At 55.7% G+C, this 21,147-nt stretch overlaps 3 protein-coding genes across 3 annotated transcripts; 1 reads left to right on the top strand and 2 right to left on the bottom strand.

Annotated features, from left to right (window-relative positions):
• Positions 1-7,274: 7,274 nt before the first annotated feature.
• Positions 7,275-8,449, bottom strand: GGS23DRAFT_518258 (uncharacterized protein). The gene is made up of 2 exons (XM_051514620.1): positions 8,431-8,449; positions 7,275-8,289 (listed from the first exon to the last, which is right to left on the bottom strand). Exon 2 carries the CDS (start codon positions 8,041-8,043, stop codon positions 7,342-7,344), a length of 702 nt encoding a protein of 233 aa, XP_051372590.1. The 5' UTR covers positions 8,044-8,289; positions 8,431-8,449; the 3' UTR covers positions 7,275-7,341.
• Positions 8,450-10,946, bottom strand: GGS23DRAFT_620732 (acyltransferase 3; the record flags this gene model as incomplete). The annotated part of the gene is made up of 3 exons (XM_051521124.1): positions 8,450-9,832; positions 9,899-10,517; positions 10,908-10,946. 3 exons carry the CDS (start codon positions 10,944-10,946, stop codon positions 9,189-9,191), a joined length of 1,302 nt encoding a protein of 433 aa, XP_051372589.1. The 3' UTR covers positions 8,450-9,188.
• A 3,345-nt stretch (positions 10,947-14,291) lies between these two features.
• On the top strand, positions 14,292-15,267 carry GGS23DRAFT_518189 (uncharacterized protein). The gene has a single exon (XM_051514619.1). It carries the CDS (start codon positions 14,411-14,413, stop codon positions 15,044-15,046), a length of 636 nt encoding a protein of 211 aa, XP_051372588.1. The 5' UTR covers positions 14,292-14,410; the 3' UTR covers positions 15,047-15,267.
• The last annotated feature ends 5,880 nt before the right edge of the window (positions 15,268-21,147 follow it).

The raw sequence follows: 21,147 nt of genomic DNA, 5'->3' as shown, positions 1-21,147 counted from the left end.
TCCCATGCCTCTGCTATATCTGCCTGCTCACCTACCTAAGGCAATGCATGTCTGACTGGGTACCTACCTAGGTAGACATCGTCAGTAGGCCTTGTCTCTCACCTGCGCACACGCCTGGGCCTCTGTGCGTAGGCATGTATGTCTCTGGATGCGCTGTTATTGTCATTGCTGTTGTTGTTGTGTAGTAGCAGATATGGGTTCGCCTGTCCACCCAGTCTACCCTAAGAGGCAACGTATGTCTGCTCTCCTGCGTGTGCCTATATTAACTGCATTCGCTTCCGCTTTTCCCTCCATCCCGCCATTTCGTGTCGCATCCACCAGCGCCTCTTTTCCCTTCCCCGTTCACCTGCGCTCGGCTGCTTCTCCACCGAGCCGCACCGTCCCACGAGATCGTCGCCGTCCGGGAGGAAATCCGAGGGAAGCCCACCTCGGGCTTGCGCCGCGGTGGTGTGCGATGGGGGGTGGAAGGGGGGAAGGGTGTATGCCACGATACGGTGCGCGGTGATGGTGTACATGCATCCCTTGCCGACATGCTACTAGCGATATGCAGTGGCGTCTCGGTTGTGCACACGTCACAACCGTGTCTTGGAGAGAGAGGGGGACCGTCCAGTTGGGACTGGGGCTGACGGTCTGGGGAAGTGGTAAGCACAACATCGTCCGACAATCAGCGCGTTGTCCGGGGAGGGGGGGTGGAAGGGGGGCGATCTGATTGATTCCCAAGACGCCCGAGTCTACGGTAACCCACCCTCCCAGGATCCCTAAGAGAACACCTCAATGCAGCATAGCGCTGTTGTCGTTGCGGGACAATGCGAAACGCGCGAGGTGAGTGTGACCAACCTCACGGCCGGACGAGATGGGATTAATCAGACGGGATCGGGTAGGATAGAAACAGGCTAGGCCGGGCGACCATGTATGGATATGCCTGGCAGTCCGCTTAGTAGCCTCTCTCGTCTCTCTCTCTCTCTCTCTCTCTCTCTCCTTACTCGCTCTACTCTGGTACGATTTCGTGGCGGCGTGCGCGTCCGCCCTGGATCCGCCCTTCCACCGCCTCCTGGACTGGCTTACGTGAGGCTTGTCGCATCGACTCATCCCGGAATAGTTCCCTCGCCCATGCCCAGTTATAATTTCCGGATCGATCACAAAAGTTCTTGGCCTGCTCCTTCGCATCTTGCTCTCCTTACAGGCTAGCGGGCCACGATGCGACTCTGCTAAGCTGCCGGACTACGACTCACTTCGGCCCGCGAGCGAATACCCAGAACTCTGTCATCTCGAAATCTCACGCCAAGTGCTGGCCCTGTAGGTAATCAAGGGCAAATCCGTGCGTCAGGCGTGGTCGGCCTACGGATTCGCTGATATGCATGGTGCGTGTCATTACAAGATAGCCCGCCTGTCGAACCGCGGGACCGGAACTGGCTGCACCAATCTACTCAGCTGATGGCGTCCTTCCATCCTGTATGTACGTCCCCTCCAGCTCCTCCCAAAGTTGGGAGCGGCGAGTCTGAGGTCTGCTGCAGGATCTAGCAGCGGGAACTGGCGGAGAGGCCCATCGCCCGTCGGACTACCGTATCAAGAACGAGAGGAAACCTGTCCGAAACGGCCGCCGTGGAAGATCATCCTTTGTGACATCACGTCCTGTAACCTTGCGAGGTAGCCAGCGTGTACGTTGAGAATGCCTCCCCCTCTCTTCCCCTTTTGTTTTACGACTCACGGCCCTCTTTCCCCTCTGTCTTACAAGTCGGCAACGCCCTCCTCGGATTCGGCTTCGGCTTTAGCCTCGACGACACAACATCCTCCACGTCTCATTCGTGCTCAGCATCGTCACTTACATGAGGCTTTCCAGGCCTCAGACGGTGACTGGCTCGTCATAAATCGTTCCAATTGTTCGCCTCGAGAGAGGGGGTCCGTGTGACCCTCGCCACGATCATGATTCGTGTTTGTGTTAGGGAAACGTCGCTATTCCCGCGCCTCGCAGCATCACATCGTGGTTCCCGGCTAATTGCCAATGTTCGCCTCGGCCCGTGAGACGCATCACGCTGGGAAGCCCACCAGACGAGATCCCCGGCCTCAGTCGTCCTCGGGTCTAGGTGGCCTAGGATTCCCCGACAATCTCCTTCCCTCCCCCCCGCTTTGGAACATCTCCTCTCGTTTGGGAACATCACCCTCAGCTCAGCTCAGACGCTGTCACAGGCACCCGGTTGTCGTGACAAGCTTTTGTCGTGGCCGGTATCGAGGCCGTAGACCATCCTCGCAAGGCGGAGGAGTCGTCGCGACGGCCACATAGCGAGTAGCTATTAATAGGCATCAGGCCGATGGCGCGTACCAGGACGGGTGGGGTGCGACGGACGGTTGCTTGGTAAGGTAGCAGTGGTTCCGCGCCAACGACAACCCGCTATAGGAGGGTTCCCTACTACTACGTAGTACTGTATGATCCGACTTGCGGCTGCACCCATCCCATCCCCCATGATAGCCTACGTGGTCCACCGCGACTGATACATGATGTAAGTGTTGACTCCACCGAGGAGGCTACGCGTAGTCATCCGTCGCCCGACCCGCAGACGGTTGGTCTGTGTATGGACCATGTAGGTAGGACGGATCGACTGCCGCATCCAGTAATTATCTCGTTCAAATCTGCAGTTGCTATTGGCCCCCAGACGATGCGGTGGCATCGCGATATTAGGATTATTGTGTCTTATCACAATCCTCTTGTCATGCTCACAACCAACTCTGACCTCGAGTCAGTGCCCTATATCAGAGCACAAGCCGGTAATAATAGAGAGGGGCGCTGGTATATACAATCCTAGTATAACCTGTTGGGTGAGGGCTCTACTGTTCGCGGGGGTGTCTCTCTCTCTCTTTTTTTTTTTTTGCCCTTGTCGCTCCACGTTCTGGAGACACGCAGATCCTCCTCACTTCTCGGAAAGCTCCTCTCCATCCCTCCTCGACGCAGCAAAAGCAGTGTGCCAATGGGCTTTGAACAATGAGGTGCAGTGCTATCTTTCGAATTCCAAATCGTCGGTAGGCAAAGCCAGAGCCGGAGGCCTCGAGCGGGCTAGTGAGGGGGGTGGTTATGCCGTGAAACAACGAGGTTTAGGACGCCCGCGCAACGACAGGTGACCCATCCCGGAACTCCCAACGGTGGGGGATCCCCAAAATGACTGGTAAGTTGTGAAGCGGGCTGATGGTATTGACGCAGGCACGTCAATCCCGCGATGCGGCGTTCGGCAATGCCTGCCGACCAGGCATCCGAAACCTCGTAGACTAGCCGTAATATTGCCTGGACAAGCGTCGGGCGTTTTGCTGTTTTCTACACGAGGCACTTGGCCCATATCCCCAATCGCGATATTTCAGTCCCTGCCCGCCGTATATTAACAGATGTAGCGGTTTTAAAATCCCAAAATAACACACAAGGCGTTTTCCGTGCTCCTCGTACCCGGATCTACGAATAGACCGGATTCATGAACTTGCAGGATCCATTTCTAGAAGATATTGCCTACGAGCCAAGCTATGCGGGGCTTGAAAACCCGGAATGGGTTCCTGTGGGACCCTGCTGAGCCCATCCCATCGGGGAGGTGCTGGGAGCGCTCTGTATATTAACCCGACGTAGGACGGCGAAGGTGTCGTCGTGTCGGCAGTCGAGAGATGCATATGCATTAGCACAACCCAATTGGGTAGGATCTGAGGGAAACGAGTCTGTATACACCCTCCAGCTTCAACTGCCGCGCGCGTGGCCTTCTCGGCCAAGGCGTAGAGCCAAGGCGTAGAGTTGGAACGAGGCTTGACACAATAATAGCCAAAGAAGTTATCGTGTTTCCGCGAAGGGCAAAGGGACGGAACCCTAGTGGGATCCGGGCCGTTTATTGGTGGATTTACAGATGCGACGAGAAACGACTGGCTCTGGAATAATACCATTCTGTAGCCAATGTAGGGTTTGTAGAGCTGCTGGTCCGCATTCTCTTGGCGCGGAACCACCGGGAATCCTTTATCAGTGGCAGTATGGCCCGGGAAAGGGGGGGGGGAGAGACAGGGACAAATGCTGGGAGGTCGCCGGACAGCAGGGGGATCAGAGAGCCCGGCTACATAGAAATGGTATCATGTGAGAGAGAGGGGCAACCATCCAAATTGGACCTCTTCTTCAGGTAAAAGTTGGCAAGACATGGTGCTCTACCTACATAATTATAGCGGAATGCCGGTGCCGTCGGGAAATCACCTTCCCCGGCGAGAAAAAAAACCACCATTGTTTATACCCTCATTCCACGCACTGTATCTACTCACACGATCGTTTTGCGGGCCAAATTGCGGAATCGGGGGGAGGGGAGTGTGACGAGAGTCGAACTGCTCGAAAGCGAAAACAATAATAGTACCTAATACCTATATATTACACTGCGCGAGCAAACTGGATAGTGCGCCGGAGCCCTCGTGGGATCTTGGATTTTCACGGATCAAAATTCGGCACGCTAGACTTTTGAGATGAACGAGGCAATATCGCAATGCCGCGCATGGAGCCATATGGGTCTACTATAATAAGGGGGGGCATCCGCGCTTTCATGCAACACACAACGTGGGATCATACGCACCCGAACCCTCTCCGCGAGGGAGAAGCAGGGCCTTGCCTAGCCATATAAGGATAGAGAGCAGCAGGGCAGCGTGCGACAGCAACGGATATGCTTTGCGGATCCCGCAGCCGATTCGTTTAGTTTAGAGTCGCAAGAGTGAACGCCCGACCCGCTATGCGCCGATCGATGCTCTTTAGGTAGCAATAGCAGAGCACGTAGGAGGTTGCACCCGGGCGTAGTAGGATTCCTGGCATCTGTATAGTACGGGGCTACGGTCTGATATATCTGCACAATGTGTGTAGACTGCAAGGCACGCAGTACACCTACCTAGCTAACCCATACGCCCACCAAGCCACGAAGCTCGTTCTTCCGTCACAGTTGCCTTCGCTTCGTAGAAACTTCCCACTACCATGTATGTACCTATTTGTGTATGCTCCATTCTCAAATTTCCTTGGGTCTCCTTCAGACTTTGTGTAACGGTGTATATTAACGAACTGGGAAAGCCTGCATGTAACGGGTCCTAGAAGTGCCGTACCGTACCGCTTAAAAGTTATTATATCGCGTAGCTAGGACAAACAGCGTTGGCACCCCTACCGTGATATTCCTCTGTGAGCAGGCCACGTTATTCGGCTGTAAGGGCGGCGCCTTGTATAGAGCTAGTTAGCCTTAAACTCGCTCTCTAGTCTCGGCGTTGCTTTTCGCAGTCACTTAAGCCCCCGAGTAAGCGTATCTTGCTTTGCCACGATACATTATAATAGTAGACACCAACCTGGACAGGGCCGTCTATCGCCTGGACCAAGGCGTAGAATCCACCCTGGATCCTCCGTGAAGTCGCAGTGACACAACCTGAGAGGGGCCGGTATTCTGAGAGAGGTTAGCTTTTCTACCTGGGAATGTTCTCTCCTCACCACCTCCCATTAGCGTCTCCCTAAAGATGTACCGCGGTAGAACGACAGGTTATTACGTCAATATTAGACGTGCCGAGTGTAGATCAGCGCTCGCTTCCAATACTGTGAATAAGTTAGATTTTGGGTTGGGCGGGTGGCCGTTTATATCCTATAGTGTCGAGAGAGGCCTTGCAGTTGTATAGGCTAGGGAGTCACTGTATCTAACATGACAATACGACTAGCCAGCCTGTCGATCTCTGTACGAGCTTACGTGCCTGGACACTTAGAGCTACACGTTTACTCTATTTGCTTAGAAGGGGACCCCTTCAGCTATGGCGCCATCGCCAGCTACAATTCGACCAACTAGTTAGCCCGATGTATATCAACCAGATGAGAGCTCAGGTACGTAACGTAGTTGCGTGGGCGTAATAAGGCTGGCACAAAATAATAGGCCAAGATCCGCCTATGTACTTTTGTCATTATAATATGAGGCAAGATGATCCGCACCGCTAGCTCCGTTGAGTCTAGCGACAATAGTGGTATTCCTACCCAGACCCGACACCAGTATACGTCATGCCGTGCGCCAGATATATCCAGGTGATCTTAAATAGGCGTTAACCTAGGGAACATGACTCCGAGCTAGGGAAACGCCTGTCCCCGGGAGCTCTGGCGCCGTCTACAGGGCGGTGGTATGATAACCGCCCCCCCTCCCCTCCGAGCGTCTCCTGAACTAGAGCAAATCCCGCGTTGCGTACGCGCCTTCGCCTAAGCAGCTCTAGCCGCTCAGCCGCTATCCGGTGTGGCTTTCTGCGGCGCCATAACGCTCTCAGCTGGCAACGCTAATCGACGCGTGTTCAGACTCGCGGCTCTCCGGTCGCCAGAGCCAACGCGCGATATCGACGCGGGCATTCCGTTTCGAGGCGTTCTGTCCGTCGGACGACGACTTGCCTCGATAGTTAGCCGTCCGGCCTCCCCCCCCCCTAGTTCTGCGCAGTTCCCTCCGTCCGCCCCTTGCCCGCATGCGTACGCTCGCTCGCCCACCCGCTCGCCCGCCCCAGCTAACCTAGGTTGCTATCGACACGCCGCGGCGATAACAAGCGGTGTGTGCCAGTTGGCCTAGCATGGCATCGAACCATACGCATGCACCCTCTCTCCATAGATCTACATCTTATCCTCTCCCGTCCCCCCCCCCTTTCCCCCCCCTTCTCCTCTGCCCATTCCTTGCCCTGCCCTACTCTGCCCTATAATACCGGTACCGCCTTCAGCCCTAACCCAAGGTAGTAACTCGCAGCGAACCGTTCGCTCAGCCCTCGGTCGACAGGCACCACTCCCTCCCGCCCTCTCGCCCGCACCACCCGTCTCTTCTCGTCTGATCTGGTTAAGGGGGAGAGAAAAGGGGGGGGAGGTGAGAGAGAGCGCCGGCGGGGTTCGGCGCAGCGCAGCGCGACCCACCCCCGCGCATGCTTGGTTAGTCGCTCTGCTTCTGCTAGTTCGCCGCCGGCCACCCCCCCTCCCCCTTTTTCTTGGCTTGCCTCATCTCTTCCTCCCCATCACCCCATCTTCTACGGACAGGATCTGCCCCCAAAAATGCAATCCCCCTGCCCGCCTTGCCCCCCCGTCTCCCACCCCCCAAGAAAAAGGAAAAAAAAAACAACAGAAGAGATAAGAGAAAATCCTCGTATTACTTGCCTTTCCTTCTGCACAGCATACATACATACCTACATAACACGTCGTAAATCCAACCTATCTCCCTACGTCGACGCCCCCCCCCCCCGCGCGTGTCTTGCGTCTCGTGCTTTGCCCTCCTTCTCGTATCGAACCCCCCCTTCCCCCCTTTCCCCCCCTTTTACCGACTTAGGTCTAAGCCCAGGACTCTACGCACACGTTCCCTTTACCTATATCTATCTAGTCCGACCTTTTTTTTTTTTAAAGCCCCCCCCATTCTCTTTCGCCTCTTCTCTCCGTCTCCCGTTCCTCCTCCTTCCTCCTCCTCTACCGCCTCCACCGCCGCCGCCGCCAGCCAGCCGAAATCCCCGTGTTGGCGTCTCGCGAGGCGGGCTAGTCGGGGCTCGATTCGTTGGTTGGAACGGCCGGGCTCTGCCTCGCGAAGAGGGCCCCCCGGGAGCGATCTCCTCTCTTCCTTCCTCACTCAGTCGTGGCGCCCCTTCTCGCCTCGTCCCCCGGCCTCCCCCGTCTGGCTGGATTGGCGAGGCGGCGTCGTTGCTGCTTGCTGCTTGTGCTGGCTGCTGCTGCTGCTGCTGCTTTGCTGCCGCGGACGATGGTGGCAAGTGAGGTGACGGGGGGGGGGATATCGGATGGGCCAGACGGCGCGCCGGCGCGGCGACCCTTTCGACCAGGTAGGCAATAATCTGCGCGGTGGGACGCGCGCCCCAACCCTTCGCAACCGCCCACTCGCAAAACTTGGACTTCCCGCCTCGCCTGCCGATACGACGCGGCCGTCCCGTCCCGTGTGCGCCTCGCCCCCCCGGCAGTCTTGATCCGGTCCCAACGCCTTCCTCTTCGGGCTGCTCGGGGGTGGGTGTCCTTCGGATACGGGGCGTGAGCGAATGCGACGTCACATGCGCGTCTGCATCTACGCACATATATACGCGTACATCCGTAGGTAGGTTGTATGTATGTACGTATGTATGGTATGTAGAGGCACGTATGTGACCTCACCCAATTATATTACTTGCCTATCGACTTCATCACCACTACCTTCACGTGGCGGGATGACGTACGAGCTGCGGCCTCGTTGGAACGTTGCAACGTTGTGTATGTAGCCCAGGGTAACGAACCTTGAGCGCACTGGGCTGGATGGGACGGAAATTTTTTTTCATCCCAAGTTTCTAGGAAGCACCAGGTCAGCGCCGGGAAAGACTGTTCCGGATTTCCCACCTACGCCATGAGAGTTTGAGTCAATGAGTAGTAGTATAAGTGTGCGTAGGCCAAAATAACGCCTCGGAATAGGCCAAGTAGAGGTGGCATACACATAATGCACCACCACCCGGCAGCGTCTCGAATAAAATAAAAAGAGCATCTTGATATGTCTATCTGTTGCCAAAAATTCTCTCCATCATGGGTATCAACCGTTCGCGAACCAGTCAGAACACCCCCGGGTCTGACGGCGTTTCTACCTCCCCATGCATGCCTAATTTGCGTTAATGCTTCTGCGCGGCCGTCTCAGTAGTAAGTAGTAGTACGTAGCAAGTAGTGGTAATAGTAGAGCGAGGTGGTGGTCGAGCGAAAGGATGATAAAAAAAAAGGGATGGGTATTAACGTGCCAGGCGCACGTACGACGCATTCGCGTCTTCTTTCTTCGGCCGTTGCAACCCCAATGGTGACCTCCAGACCAAATGCAATGAATCCTCGTCTCCCCACGGTCTCGGACCTTGACCGCCATGTACTCCAGAACCACCCCCAAGAACCGATATGCCGCACCAAGAAAAAGACGGCCGTATCCATAAATGTGCTCGCGAGAGGATAACCTTCTCCTGTCGAGGGTTCGGTAGAAGTATGAATATGTTCCGAGTAGTGACCAATATGCAGTCTCTTCGGGCCTTCATACGCGTCAAAATATCGGCGCCGCTTATACGGGCGGTCGGTTATAATTGTAATGACATCCACCCTATTAGGATCGGCCTGGTATTTTGGCGAAGACTATCGGGGACGTCCCGTGCACTCTGCACCGAGCCCATAGTCGCTGCCGTCGGAATGGCAAATCCGCCGCCGGCGGAACCACGGTCATCTACTGTGGTAAGATGACGCCCTTCTCGTCACGGGGCAACATAATCTTGCCAACGAGCTTCTCCGTGAGGTTCGCGCACCAAGGGTCGACGTAGCCGGTCCAGAGCATCGCGACACCATAGTTCAGCGGTAGCCAGAACGGAAGCGAGATCAGCAAGCGCCACACGGTCGGAAACATGAGCGTTCCCTGGATCACCTCGCCCTTGTCGTTCGTGATCGATGGCGGCACATGGATCCCGTATACCATCCAGCAAAGCACACTGCGCAGGAGCGGCCCGTGCAGGAGATACACAGCGAACGACTGCTTGCCGAACCAGAGGAGGTATTTGCTCGAAAGCACATCACGCAGGCCAGGGCTAAAGTGCAGACCGAGCGTGAGCAGTTCGAGGCCGATGCCGGATGCAAAGCGCGGGAAGTCGGCGTCCTTCGGCACGATCTGCCTGAGAACCTTGTACTGGTAGTGCGACCAGGTCGCCCATTCGGGGTGGGCCTCGGGATACGACGCGACGTAAAGACCGAGAACCATGAAGATCGCCGCTAGGACGCGCGAGATCCGGGGTCGGCGGACGAGCCACTCGGTGGCCGGGGCGTGGTTCTGGAGATCGCAGAGGAAGACGCCCCAGAAAAACTGCATTCCGAAAGCGGCTGTGGTACGAGTTAGGGGGAGCGCCGTGGGAGAGAGGGGAGCAGTGAGCTTTTCTTAGCACGTACCGTCAGATGCTATCCAGAAGAAGGCAAACATGATCAAGCTACACATCATGCGAAATTGTGGCTGGAGGTAGGAGGTGGCCACGATGAACGTGTACACCTGCATACTTCCTCTGAGTAGCGGTAATAGGGTCCACTGGTTGCCGTCGTAGGCGTTCCGGCCGTTTGTCCAGGTTGATATGATGTTTTGTACCAAGTGCTTCACGGACAGCCACGCATTCGCCTGGCGGTCAGGTGCCGTCTTCCCGCACCACCAGCAATCGCTCTGCTTCGCAACTAGGAACATGCCCAGGTTGGCCATGATCCAGATGATGACGGTAGCGAGGCCGCAAGGGATGACCAGACGGGGGACGCGGCGGAGGGCCGACTTGGCGATGGAAATATAAGCACTGTCTTGGTTATTTTGTCGGTACAGCTTGATGGGCTTCAGAGCGCAAACATAACCGGTGACGAAGGCGAATATGGTGACACCGATACGGCCCTGGGCGAGTATTCGGAGAAATGGTAGCTGGAGAACTCGGGGTTGCGCGCCCTCGTGGGACGCTGGGAGGAAAAGCTCGCCATCGAAGGACCGAGCAATATGGGTTAGGACGACTAACGTCGACGCGAAGCCTCGCAAGCCCTAGGAGAGAAAAGACGCGTTAGCCAACCATTTTCGCGAGAGCAATATTCCGTCTGTTTGCTTTTTAGAGCTGGGTGCTAGCTAGGCGTCCTCTCGTCCCATCGTGATATGAAATTCGAATCCTAGTTCACCAGCCACAGGCCACGCCCGCGCAACGCAGCGCCCGCCCGCCCTGATTTTGTCCCCGCGGCAACCGGTTCCCAATTTTCATTCAACGTCGATAGGACGAGCCTCACCCAATACCCGACCACACACGGCCTAGAGCTGTATCGCAATGTCTCGAGAAGAACCCTCCCCCGAGCCACTGACACCGAGTAGGGAACGATAGCATGATCGGGCGCGAACCGAATCTCTCAACCGACTTGGGGAAAACTGTGTGCACCAACTTACATCGACCCATTTGACGTTGCCTTCCTTTCCGATAGCCATGGTGACTAGCTGTCGTGGGGAGTTGCGATTCTGTGTTGTACAGGCTTTGCTATATCATTCCATGTAGGCGAGATTTAAGGCCTCCCGAGTGGGAATTTGGAAACCCGTAATAACTGATATACGAGGCGCACTGAAAATAAAATCGGTTGCCTCGGGGTCTCGCTTCCGATATCCGGTGGTATCGGGTCTAGGTGGCTGGCTTAAATAACCGATTTTGCAGCAGCTGAGAGACCAAACGGGGCCCGGTGGGGGGGTTTTTTTTTTGGTGGGAATGTTGGAATCGGATCCGGGATGTTGGAGGCAACCGGCAGCACACCGAGATTTGCGGGGTGGGAATTAGACGATGGCCGTCTCAGAGGCGCTTCGGAATGTCGCGATGCGGTTGAGGAGCGCTTAAAATCGAGATTGGGGGACAGGATGGGCAGTACGTGGTCTCGACGTGTATATTGAGTGAATTGCCGCTATTTGTATGTGTGCGTACGGGCACGCACGTGGCGCGTTTGTTACCTGCGAGCCAAATCCGAAGGGAAGGGAAGGGGTCGTTCGCGATTAGGACAGGGTGGCGATGGCGATACAGGTCCAAGAGGAGGAAGACGACACGAAAGAGACAGAGTGAGACAGGAAGGACTGGACTTAGAGGCTCGCTCTTACACTCACATGCTCGCTCACACACGCAGCAGTGATGTATGTGGACAGTGCAGAGGCGCAGGGGAATTAGGGAAAGGAAAGAAAGAGCAGCGGGAGGTGTTTTTGAAGAGATATAATAAGGGGTTGATGATTGGGACTTGGCGGTTGGGATTGACTTGACGGATGGATCCCTTGGCTCCAAATGGATCACCCTGGTCCATATGCCCATACGATGAGCAGAGGCGGCGGCTTGGCGAGAACCGGAGAAATACCATATGCGCTAGATGGTATGGAGGAGTATTTCCAGCAACAATAGCGGCGGCGACGGCAGCAGCAGCAGCAGCAGGAAGAGGAGTAAGAAGGGTATTCTCAGTCGAGGAGAGAAGAGGAGGGGGAAGGAGGGGGGAGATAAGAAGAACGATGTCGGGGAGAGAGCAGAGAAGAAGAAGGTTGGAGGAGGGAAGGCCAAAGAGACAGAGACAGAGACAGAGAGAGACGGATAGGCGGCTGGACGGATAGGCGAACACACGGAGAAGGCGTGGAGAGAACGCCTGGCTGTCTCGCTCGAGGTGTGTAGGTACACACATAGTACACATAACTTTACCTATAGGTATCTACGAGTATCTACCCTGCCTATCTGCCCGCCCACTTGAATATATCTGCCTGTCTCGTCCGCTGTCTCCTTCGCTCATCTCTTCAATCTCTTCAGCCGAAGCATTGCATCTAACAGGAAGATGACGTGACCAATTCACGAAGGCCGATTCTAACAATTTACCACGGATTACTATCGACGGGGCCCACTCTTTGCATGCATGCATGCATGTGTGTAATTTTATTATCCTTTATGAATATACATATCTATCGTCAAAGCACCCCGCCGAGAAACTATGAAGGTACTCTCCGGGAACTTTTGGGTGCGCATCGCATCAGCTACCTGGCGATACCCAGAATCGAGGTCTGTGGCCGTCCGGGGGAGACAGCACATCGCATCGCATCGCCTTCGCCTCCAGCTCCGATGCGCGCACGTCTACTCAGTACCTGCCCCCCGGAATCGATTCCTGGCCTGGCATTATTTTTACACCTCACCTCATTCCCCCTAATTAACCTCATACAGCAAGTAAGGTCGGTAATGTCTGAGCTAGCACGATGCCAGGAAGAAGACCATGCTACTCTTGACTTGCGGGCGCTTCCTCCTGGTCATCCGACGTGACGTTGAAGCGCACTTCCCCGTACGGTATACATACAGACTTGCGTCGTCGCCACATAGGTAGGTACCTACCCGGCGTATCACACAGAGATACTTGCAAGCACGACCTACCTGTAGGTACCTCAATCAATATCCTAGGTTGGAATGCCGCCGGTATTGGGAACTGCCGCAACGGGTCCCATGAAACAATAGGCTCCTGGATGGGGATTGATTGAGCCTCGAGCTAAGCTTAAAAAAATAGTGCTGTATAGAGATAGGTATAGAGATAGGTGACTAGGTTGTGCGCCATGATAGGCTCAGCCTCCCCGCCCGCTCCCCATGGCTCTCCCTACCCGGAATTGCATTGTCAGGAGGTGAGTGCGTGTCCCACGACGCAGTATGGGGGGAGGGGGGGGGCATTCTCAGGCGTCCGGGGTTATCGGCCTTCGACCTCACAGCCGTTGGGCGCGCTGGATCGGGCAGGTCACAGACTGAATTAAACGGTTGCCTGGACGAAGTATTCTTCAACAACCCCGATCTCCGCCGAAGGAACGAAACATCGGCAGAAGGAGGTAAAGGTCGAGATAAAAATATAAAATCCTGCCCATCTGCCGTTTCTGATAGTATTTATAACCATTGTGCCGCAATCCATTCGGGCGTAGGTGGGTGCTAGGTTAGGTGGTGTGTCCCCACGTACCTATAGGTAGGTAGACCCATAGATTCAGTTGTAGGTATAGGTATTGACGGATTGAGGGAAACAAAATACCCCCTAAAAATGGACGAAAAGGCCCTCCCATTCTCTGCTTCTGTCATCGCAGAGGTAAAGACGGAAACAGCACGACCACAAGGAAGCGCGGAATGTACCTTTGTTGCCCGGATAATCGGCACACATACCTCGCAACCCGACGACACTAATGAAGAGGCGAGGAACTTTCGAAGGCAGTACATAAAGGATTGGCGGGTCCCTCTCTTGGCACACTCGCCGTCGTCTGACTTGTCGGGCTCGTCTGCCAAGTCTCTTGGCCTTCTTATTCCGTCCCTGGCCACTCAGCTTCCTTAACCATTGACATTATTAGACCACACCGGCTGGCTGTGCCCAAGAGTAGCTGCCTACGGCGCGTCGATATCCATACACACATGATACAAAGCTCTCCTCGTCGCGACAGACAGACAACATTCGAGATTTCGCCATCGCCCGGAGCCGCGCCACACGTTCGCAACACCCCCTCCCACGCCAGGGTCTCTCTGCTGTCTATACTGTGCTCGCTTTTTCCTCTCTCCGGCGGCCTGCACCTGGGGATAGGGGTGAAGGTTCCGTGGGCAGCACGACCGGGATCAGGCAACCAACCAGCAGCAGGCCGTCGCGAGATCGCCGGACACTGCTGGTGTCAGCCGCCTCTGATCCGGTTCTAAAATCAGGGCCGTGTCACGGCCAAGACCCGTTAACTTGGTCTCGCCGATTTTAACGCATGGCGGGTTTGGAGAAGGGGGCGGCCAGGACATTGGCCGGTATTGGACCACGACTCTAAACCTGCCGCCCCAGGGAGGCTTGGCTGGAGGGGGTCCCAGGCGAGAGGATCGCGATTTCGCTACTATGACCTGTTGTGGCTCACTCATACCACGTTGTGGTCGATGATAAGCCGATGCAGCTATGGACATTCAGCTCTGCTTCTCCCACAGGCTCTTATTGCTGTTCAGCGCTCGCGAGTCGACTCCTCCCACGTCAATTTGTTCTAGACAGGGCGCTTCGACAAAACTCTTGCCTCTGCCTCGACCGAGCCGCGGCTGGTTTGAACTTACTGAGCTCACCTCCTACCTCCTACGCAGGGAGACTCGGGGTCCCAACGGCCCAACTAACGCTCTTGATACATACTATGCGGTAGGTGCATACCAAGCTTCGCTGGCCATCTTGAACGTACTCTTGGCGATTTCCGACAATGCAGCGGCGTCCACGCAACCCCAGCTCGCGAAGCCGTGGCTTGCTTGGCCATTTGGGTTTGCGCATCGACCTATGAAAAATTACTGGATTTTGCCTCTTCTCTACCTCGGCCTCCGCCCGAGCAGGCAGACTATCATGCCTAGTAGGCAGGCTGTGAAGGACGACGGGTTGTCCTCGTGGAGAAAGCGCGCGACAACAATAGGGGAATGGGACCTGATCGAGTCCGATTGTTTCATTCTCTTTACCTGCTTTGCCTACATATTCCAGTCCCGGGTCGGTGGTTGTGCAAAGATCAGTGAGAGGCGCTGTCCGTCTGTGGCGGCTTGGCTCCCCCTTACTCCTGTCTGAAATCGTCAGAGATTGATAACTAGGCGACGATCGCATAGTCGACGTGCCGATTCTGCCGATTATGTGGCTGTCCGTTCAGCCATCCTCCTTCTCCGCTGGACGCCATCGGGGAGGGAATGGCCATCCATAACTCGAGACCATGGCCACCCACCCACGACAACATGTATTATGCATCATATGTAGGTAGGTGCATATGCGCACTCATGCCTCTTCCCCGGGTACATACTCAAATGTGTGCATATACTGCATACGATGCCATCTATACGTATATCCATCGTAGGTAGAGCGATATAAGGGTGTTGTCGCCCGGTCGGATCGCGCTCTCATGTCTTGCGCTCAGATCATGCGCAGACATAGGCAGTATTACGTAGGTCACCCCATGTTTCATCGCATACTAGAGGTAGGCATCCCATGAATAGCGGAGAGGTATCACATACCTACATATGTAGGTATACGCATCACCGAGGTTGGTATTACCGTCGCGTCGCGAAGGTTCGCTGACAGCTCCGCTTTAGGCCAGCCATGATCCGAGTCGAGACAACGTTGAGGGGCCGCTGGCGGCATCGAGGCCCCCCTCACCGGTCGACCGACAGGCTATGTACTCTGCGAGCATATACAATTAAGACATGCGTGTGCTACCGTATATGCTTGCAGCCCTCGGTATGAGTAGGAGACAACGTGCTGTCGCGATTCCGATCCCGTCCTATCCTGCGGCGCGCGGGAATGTGCACTCCAGCGTGAGGACTAGCTATATGTAGGTCATTATACCGCATCCGCACAAACCACGCAGTAGGTGAGGACTGCGTGCTGCATGTATGAACGCCTCCTTCGCCTGGTTATATCCATGCCGCCGAGTACCCCTCGTACGGGAATCCGCCTCCCGACGAAGGAAAAAAAAAACAAGTGCTGATGGTAGATCTACATATGCTGTTTCCTGCCTCTTGTACCACTATGATGACGGGCGTATGGCCGTGTACGGCAATCCGGCACGGGCAGGACGGCACGGATGTCGAAGCGCGAGGGAGGGAGGGAGGGAGGCTATGCTGGCCTTGGATGCTTGTTGTTGGCTTGATGAATGAGAGAGAGGTGACACGTCTGATGCGTATTCGCCGCACCTACGAATCGAGGATGCGCCAGTTAGAACGGAGGCCGGCATCCCCCCCCCACGTCCTCTGCTTTGCTCTCTGGCCAGATATCTCCTCATAGGTGCTCTAAGTGCTCTAAGAAAGACCTGGGAAGAAGAAGGGATAGAGCTAGGGTTGCGAGGGTTGCGGAGACGTAGTATAACGTCGTACCAGTTCTGCCGTGGACGTAGTGTGCCCTCTGCCTCGCCTTCTATCGTTGCTACCTAGTTTGTTCTGATTTTAAAAGGAGAACCTACAAACGTTTATTTCTCCTAGTTTCTATCCATCTCGAGATATTGAATTAATTTGTTTTTTTTCCCCGGAAGGGTCCGTACAAGGGCTTATCGTCGTCTCTTCCTTTATCTTGGCTCTGCGTCATCGCACACCAACAACTTCTAACTTGGTTCGTATTGTGGTGTAAGATATACCGCACAACCCGTCGCCAAGAGGTGCCTAGGTAGGTAGCCCGCAAACAGAATCGACCTCCCCCCCCCCCCCTGCTCGGCAAGCCAGCATTCTTCGAAATACCTATGTGTGTACGTACAATTGCGTCTTATCCCGCCACTCCCCGCGGCGCGTCCGAAACGGAGATAAAGCGAGAGAGAGAATGGGAGAAAGAAAGCCTTCCTTGCTCAACGCGGTAATCTTCTCGGTGACCATGCTTATCTGCGTGCTGCGCTAGACGGCTCGTTTCCTGGACTCGGAGATCTGCTTACGGTACCCCTTGGACGCAGGCCAGGGCCCCGGCATACCCATGAGAGTAATGTCGAATTACCTACGATCAGATCCATCGCATTATTAGCCGATTGCAACGCTCCCTCCCCTCCAGACATCCACGCTACCTAATGTAGCACATGTCTACATGGTGTATGTAGGTTGGGTATATGAGTATGCTTTTCCATGTGCGAAACTTCTTTATCGGGTGGGCGCTGCTTCGACGCAGGCGTGTCAGCTTCGGAGCGGGGTTGAAGCCCGGTTCTGTTTGCTATCGTGGCCCGAGGCGGCGGATAGATTGGTCCACTGCCCGGTAGGTCGACGGACACGTGCACATGCATCGATCCCATCCCTACCGTCGGGCGTCTTATCGGTACGTGGGCAGGCGTGTTGTTTTCTTCGCGATCGACGGGAGTCTACCAAGGGAACTCGTCTTCTGTTTGGGGAGGCTGGCTTCTGACCGCCAATTCGACCGCGGCCTTCTCCTTTCCCTCTCCTGTCCCCAAGGCCCATCCCATCCCGACCGAGATCGCGTAGCGTTGCACAGGTATATTGGTATCGCGACGGGGGGCTTGGATCTTGTAATCTGGTATGCACCCCGGTCTCCTCTCTATCCTTAATCTGGCCGTCGGTGCCAACGGAATCCCTTGCGCATGAACAAGTCTAATAAAACACCGCAATCACGTAGGCATATATATAATAACTGCGGAGTAGGATCCATTAAAACCACATGGCTCTCGAGGCCCACTTGCCTTAGCGCAACCGGGTGCACGAATTTATGAGTACTCGCGGGTGTCTTCGCTCGCCATTCTGTGGGCGTGTATGGGATGTTCTCGAGAGCACACAGACCTGGAATCCATTTGCTTCTCGGACTTTTCGTTCCACAACTGGCCATTCCGTCGGTGTGCAGCAAGCAGCAGCAAGCAGCAGCATGCTCACCGCGCTCCACGCATAACCGGCACGCCTTGGTGGCGTCTGGCTCGGTTAGCACTAGACCACGCTTTCGCAATCCTCTGGAGCGCAAGCCGTCAGCGGTTCCCCCCCTGTGGCGCACTTTTGCGCGCGCGCGTGCGTGTGTAAGTATGCCAGGGAGGTAAGGTTATCGAGGCAGGCCTGTTTCGACGTAGAAGGGAGGTTTATGTATGTGTAGATTCGCGGGACCCCCGTCGGATACCCTAGCAGGTCGCCCTCTGCCGATCCTGTTTCAGTTAACCTGCATACCTACATAGGTCTCGCATCACCCTCGTATTCTGTGCGATCCGGCACGCCCCGCTACAGAGCTATGTACAGGTATGCGCATACACAGGTATAATATGTACCATGTATTCATATGGGGACGCTGAAATCTCCTCGTGGGGGTTGAGCCTGGGGATGCACGCCCAACGGTCTCACCTATCTCAACAAGGCCTAACGGTGAGGTCGCGATGCTAGGATGCGCAGCCGAAGCTATGCGGTCGTCGAGTCGAGAACAGGCGCCGTGGACATCTAAATTGCCAACCCCAATAATAAAACCAGGGGATATTCCATCGACGGCATCGATATATCACTTTAGCCGCACTGGGACTAGGGTATTGCGACCGTCGCAGCGAGGAGCGTGATTCGCACGCTCGCTCCAGCACGCAAGGTAAGCACTGGGGTTCGAGATTGTTTTTTTTTACGACGGGATCTTCGTTTCGCAATCGAATAGGAAACGCCGAGGGAGAGAAGGGCCATGCCTCTAATCCGAGCCTGGACACAACGTTTTCGTATACGTCCGCCTTCAGAAGCTCTTTCGCCTCCCCTCAGAAAATCATTCCGCGCCGGAGGGGGGAGGTCCTGGAACGGTCGCGACACAGTGGGTTCTCTAGTCTCTCTCTCTTGCGCAGGGATATACGTACGTCCGCTCTTGGTAGAGCCATGGCTCCCATGTCCGTCGGACCCTCGGGACCGGCGCTTGCCGGAGCAAAGATGCCGACTGTTCTCCCCGGGTTTCGCACATGCGTTCGTATGCGCATAGACGCATCCGTGCTCTAGGGAGCAGGCTCTGGCTTCTCGCGGCGCCGTCGTGGGTCGGTGCCTCGACGACGGCGACGTCCAAGTACGCGCGTGTGCGTCGATGCAGTATCGAGACGCCGGCGTAGCAGCACCTCGGCTGCCCACGCGTATGTATGTGCATACATGCGAACGTACACACGTCGTGCTCGATCTAGGGAGCGCCGTCGCAGCATGCGCCTCGCCGCCGCTCTTCGTACACCACGCGCGTCGCCCGCTCAAAGACTCTGGTAGGTTCTGCGAGGCACCTCGTGCGAACAACGTCGGGCTGCCCAGGCCAGGCGCGAGATGGCGACGTATGCAGAGGGTCCGCATACGGCGCCATCATCTCCGCGGCTCCTGTCGTCATCGTCATCCTTTTGTCTACGCGGGAAATTGAGGTTGATGGGAGTGTATTTCTGTATCTACCTACGACCCAAGTTACGGTTAAGGAGGGTAGCAAATACATACCTACACATAGGCGATGCCCCCCTACGTAGGTACCTCCACCCCTACCTACCTACGTACCATACCTACCTCTCATACGTGCAATCTAGCAGTTCTTTAGGAACTAGTCTCCACGAGTGACAACGGTGTCGAGACCTGCGAATAGCAGCTTAGGCCGTGAGTTGGCCAACTGGCTCTCGCTGCCTTAGGACCGCCTCTCTTCCCCTAATAGCGGCTACGACCTTGCTACGTGAACGAAAATCGGAAGTCCTCGTGTCCTTGTGCTCTGTTACAATCAGATGGTTTTATTGTTATTTGCCTATCTATCGAGTGTAGGGGTGTGCTGGAAAGGGAACGTGGATCGACTTACCGACGGGGAGAGCTATCGCAAGCAAAGCTTGCTGGAAATTTGCAACTCGGGGCCTGCGCCCGTTCGCGTTTAGTGATTTGCAACATTTCCTCGCTCACAGAATAGCCATCGCCTCCGATGGGAAGAGGCTCTGTCCTGTCTAGTCTGGTCTACAGCGTGTATCTGGGCGAATCCTAGCGACCATCAGCATCAAGCGCTCGGCGCGCACAGCGAAGCGCGGGAAAACGTCCTCAGCAGGCGCGCCTCTACTGCTCGTACTCGCCGCTCGGCGGGACGATGTACGAGGGCCAGTAGAGCCGCTCGTAGCGGGCGCCGGCGCGGCGGCGCACGAACAGGAACTCGGGGGACATGGCGGAGAGGGTGGTGCCGAAGCGCTCGTCGTACTTAGTCGGGATGTCGGCGAGCGCGCGCGACACCGAGTAGTAGGCGCCGTTGATCTCGGCCGCCGCCGCGGCGCCGTGCGGGTAGTGCTCCCCGACCACGACCACCAGCCGCGTGATCCGCGGCCCTTGGTCCGGCGTCAGGCACCTTACCGCTTCTACCTCCGGCACTGCCTTCGCCAGCCGCGCTACGATCTGCGGCTGGAACGCCAACACGAACCGCCGCAGCGCGTCGTTCTTCCCCCGCATCTCCTCCTCGAGGGGTTGCCGCCCCGCGGGGGAGGGGTGGCTCTGCTGCCCGCCCTCCGCGGGTTGCTCCTGCGACATGATTATGGGTTTGGCTTTCCGGAGCAGGGGGGGAATGGTTGGTCTTTGTTCTATTTTTGTCTCTGAGATCCCTTTATCTTTCTCCTTACGCCTTGACTATCTATCTCTTTCTTGTGTTGCCGGCCGAACAGCGAGTGTGTCGGGTGTGCGAGAGCCTGTACGTCTTTGTGGTTAAGCAGTTGTGTCAGCAAAGCTTTGTCGAAAAGGGGTCGGAATAGAGGGAGAAGGAACCGGGCCTCTCGTCTTTATGTAGACGGAGAAGGTATCACGGGGATACAATTGAACTCGCCAACAGGCCAGGAGAGAGGACACAACGCCTTCATGGTGACACAGTAGGATTTGGCGAGAGTGCAGGAATACGGAAGACGATGAAATACAACAAGATCGATCTCGGTACCTAATCCCAGGGGAAGCCCACGCGGGACGGTGTACTATAACTTATTACCAGGCTAATCGGCGCGGGAGGGACGTCTGCTGTCCGTATGGCACTATTGTTTTTGGCCATAAAGGGGCTCGGCGGGCTCTGTTTTCAGGTAATGGATAGGAAGAGGGTTACGTCCATCAGTCTGCACCCGACGCATTAGATGCTCAGCTGGGAAGGTTGGTTCCTTGCTGTGGCTTGAGTCTCATAAGTGATACCTCTCTATAAAAATTGGCAGTCACTATAACCGAGACGTGATCGTGATGCCGCAGAGCTTGGCGTCTAGTAGCTCTCTCCTGCTGTCTCAA

The sequence above is a fragment of the Durotheca rogersii genome (genome assembly GCF_024521655.1).
Source record: "Durotheca rogersii strain YMJ 92031201 chromosome Unknown GGS23scaffold_8, whole genome shotgun sequence".
In the NCBI taxonomy this organism is placed as follows: Eukaryota; Fungi; Ascomycota; class Sordariomycetes; order Xylariales; family Xylariaceae; genus Durotheca; species Durotheca rogersii.
Note: the sequence above shows the minus strand (reverse complement) of the source record. Positions and strands in the feature narration are given on the sequence as shown.

Excerpts from the sequence above, each read along its gene's own strand:
- GGS23DRAFT_518258 (XM_051514620.1), bottom strand. The coding sequence starts at position 8,043 with ATGTGCGTAGATGCAGACGCGCATGTGACGTCGCATTCGCTCACGCCC.
- GGS23DRAFT_518189 (XM_051514619.1), top strand. The coding sequence starts at position 14,411 with ATGGACATTCAGCTCTGCTTCTCCCACAGGCTCTTATTGCTGTTCAGC.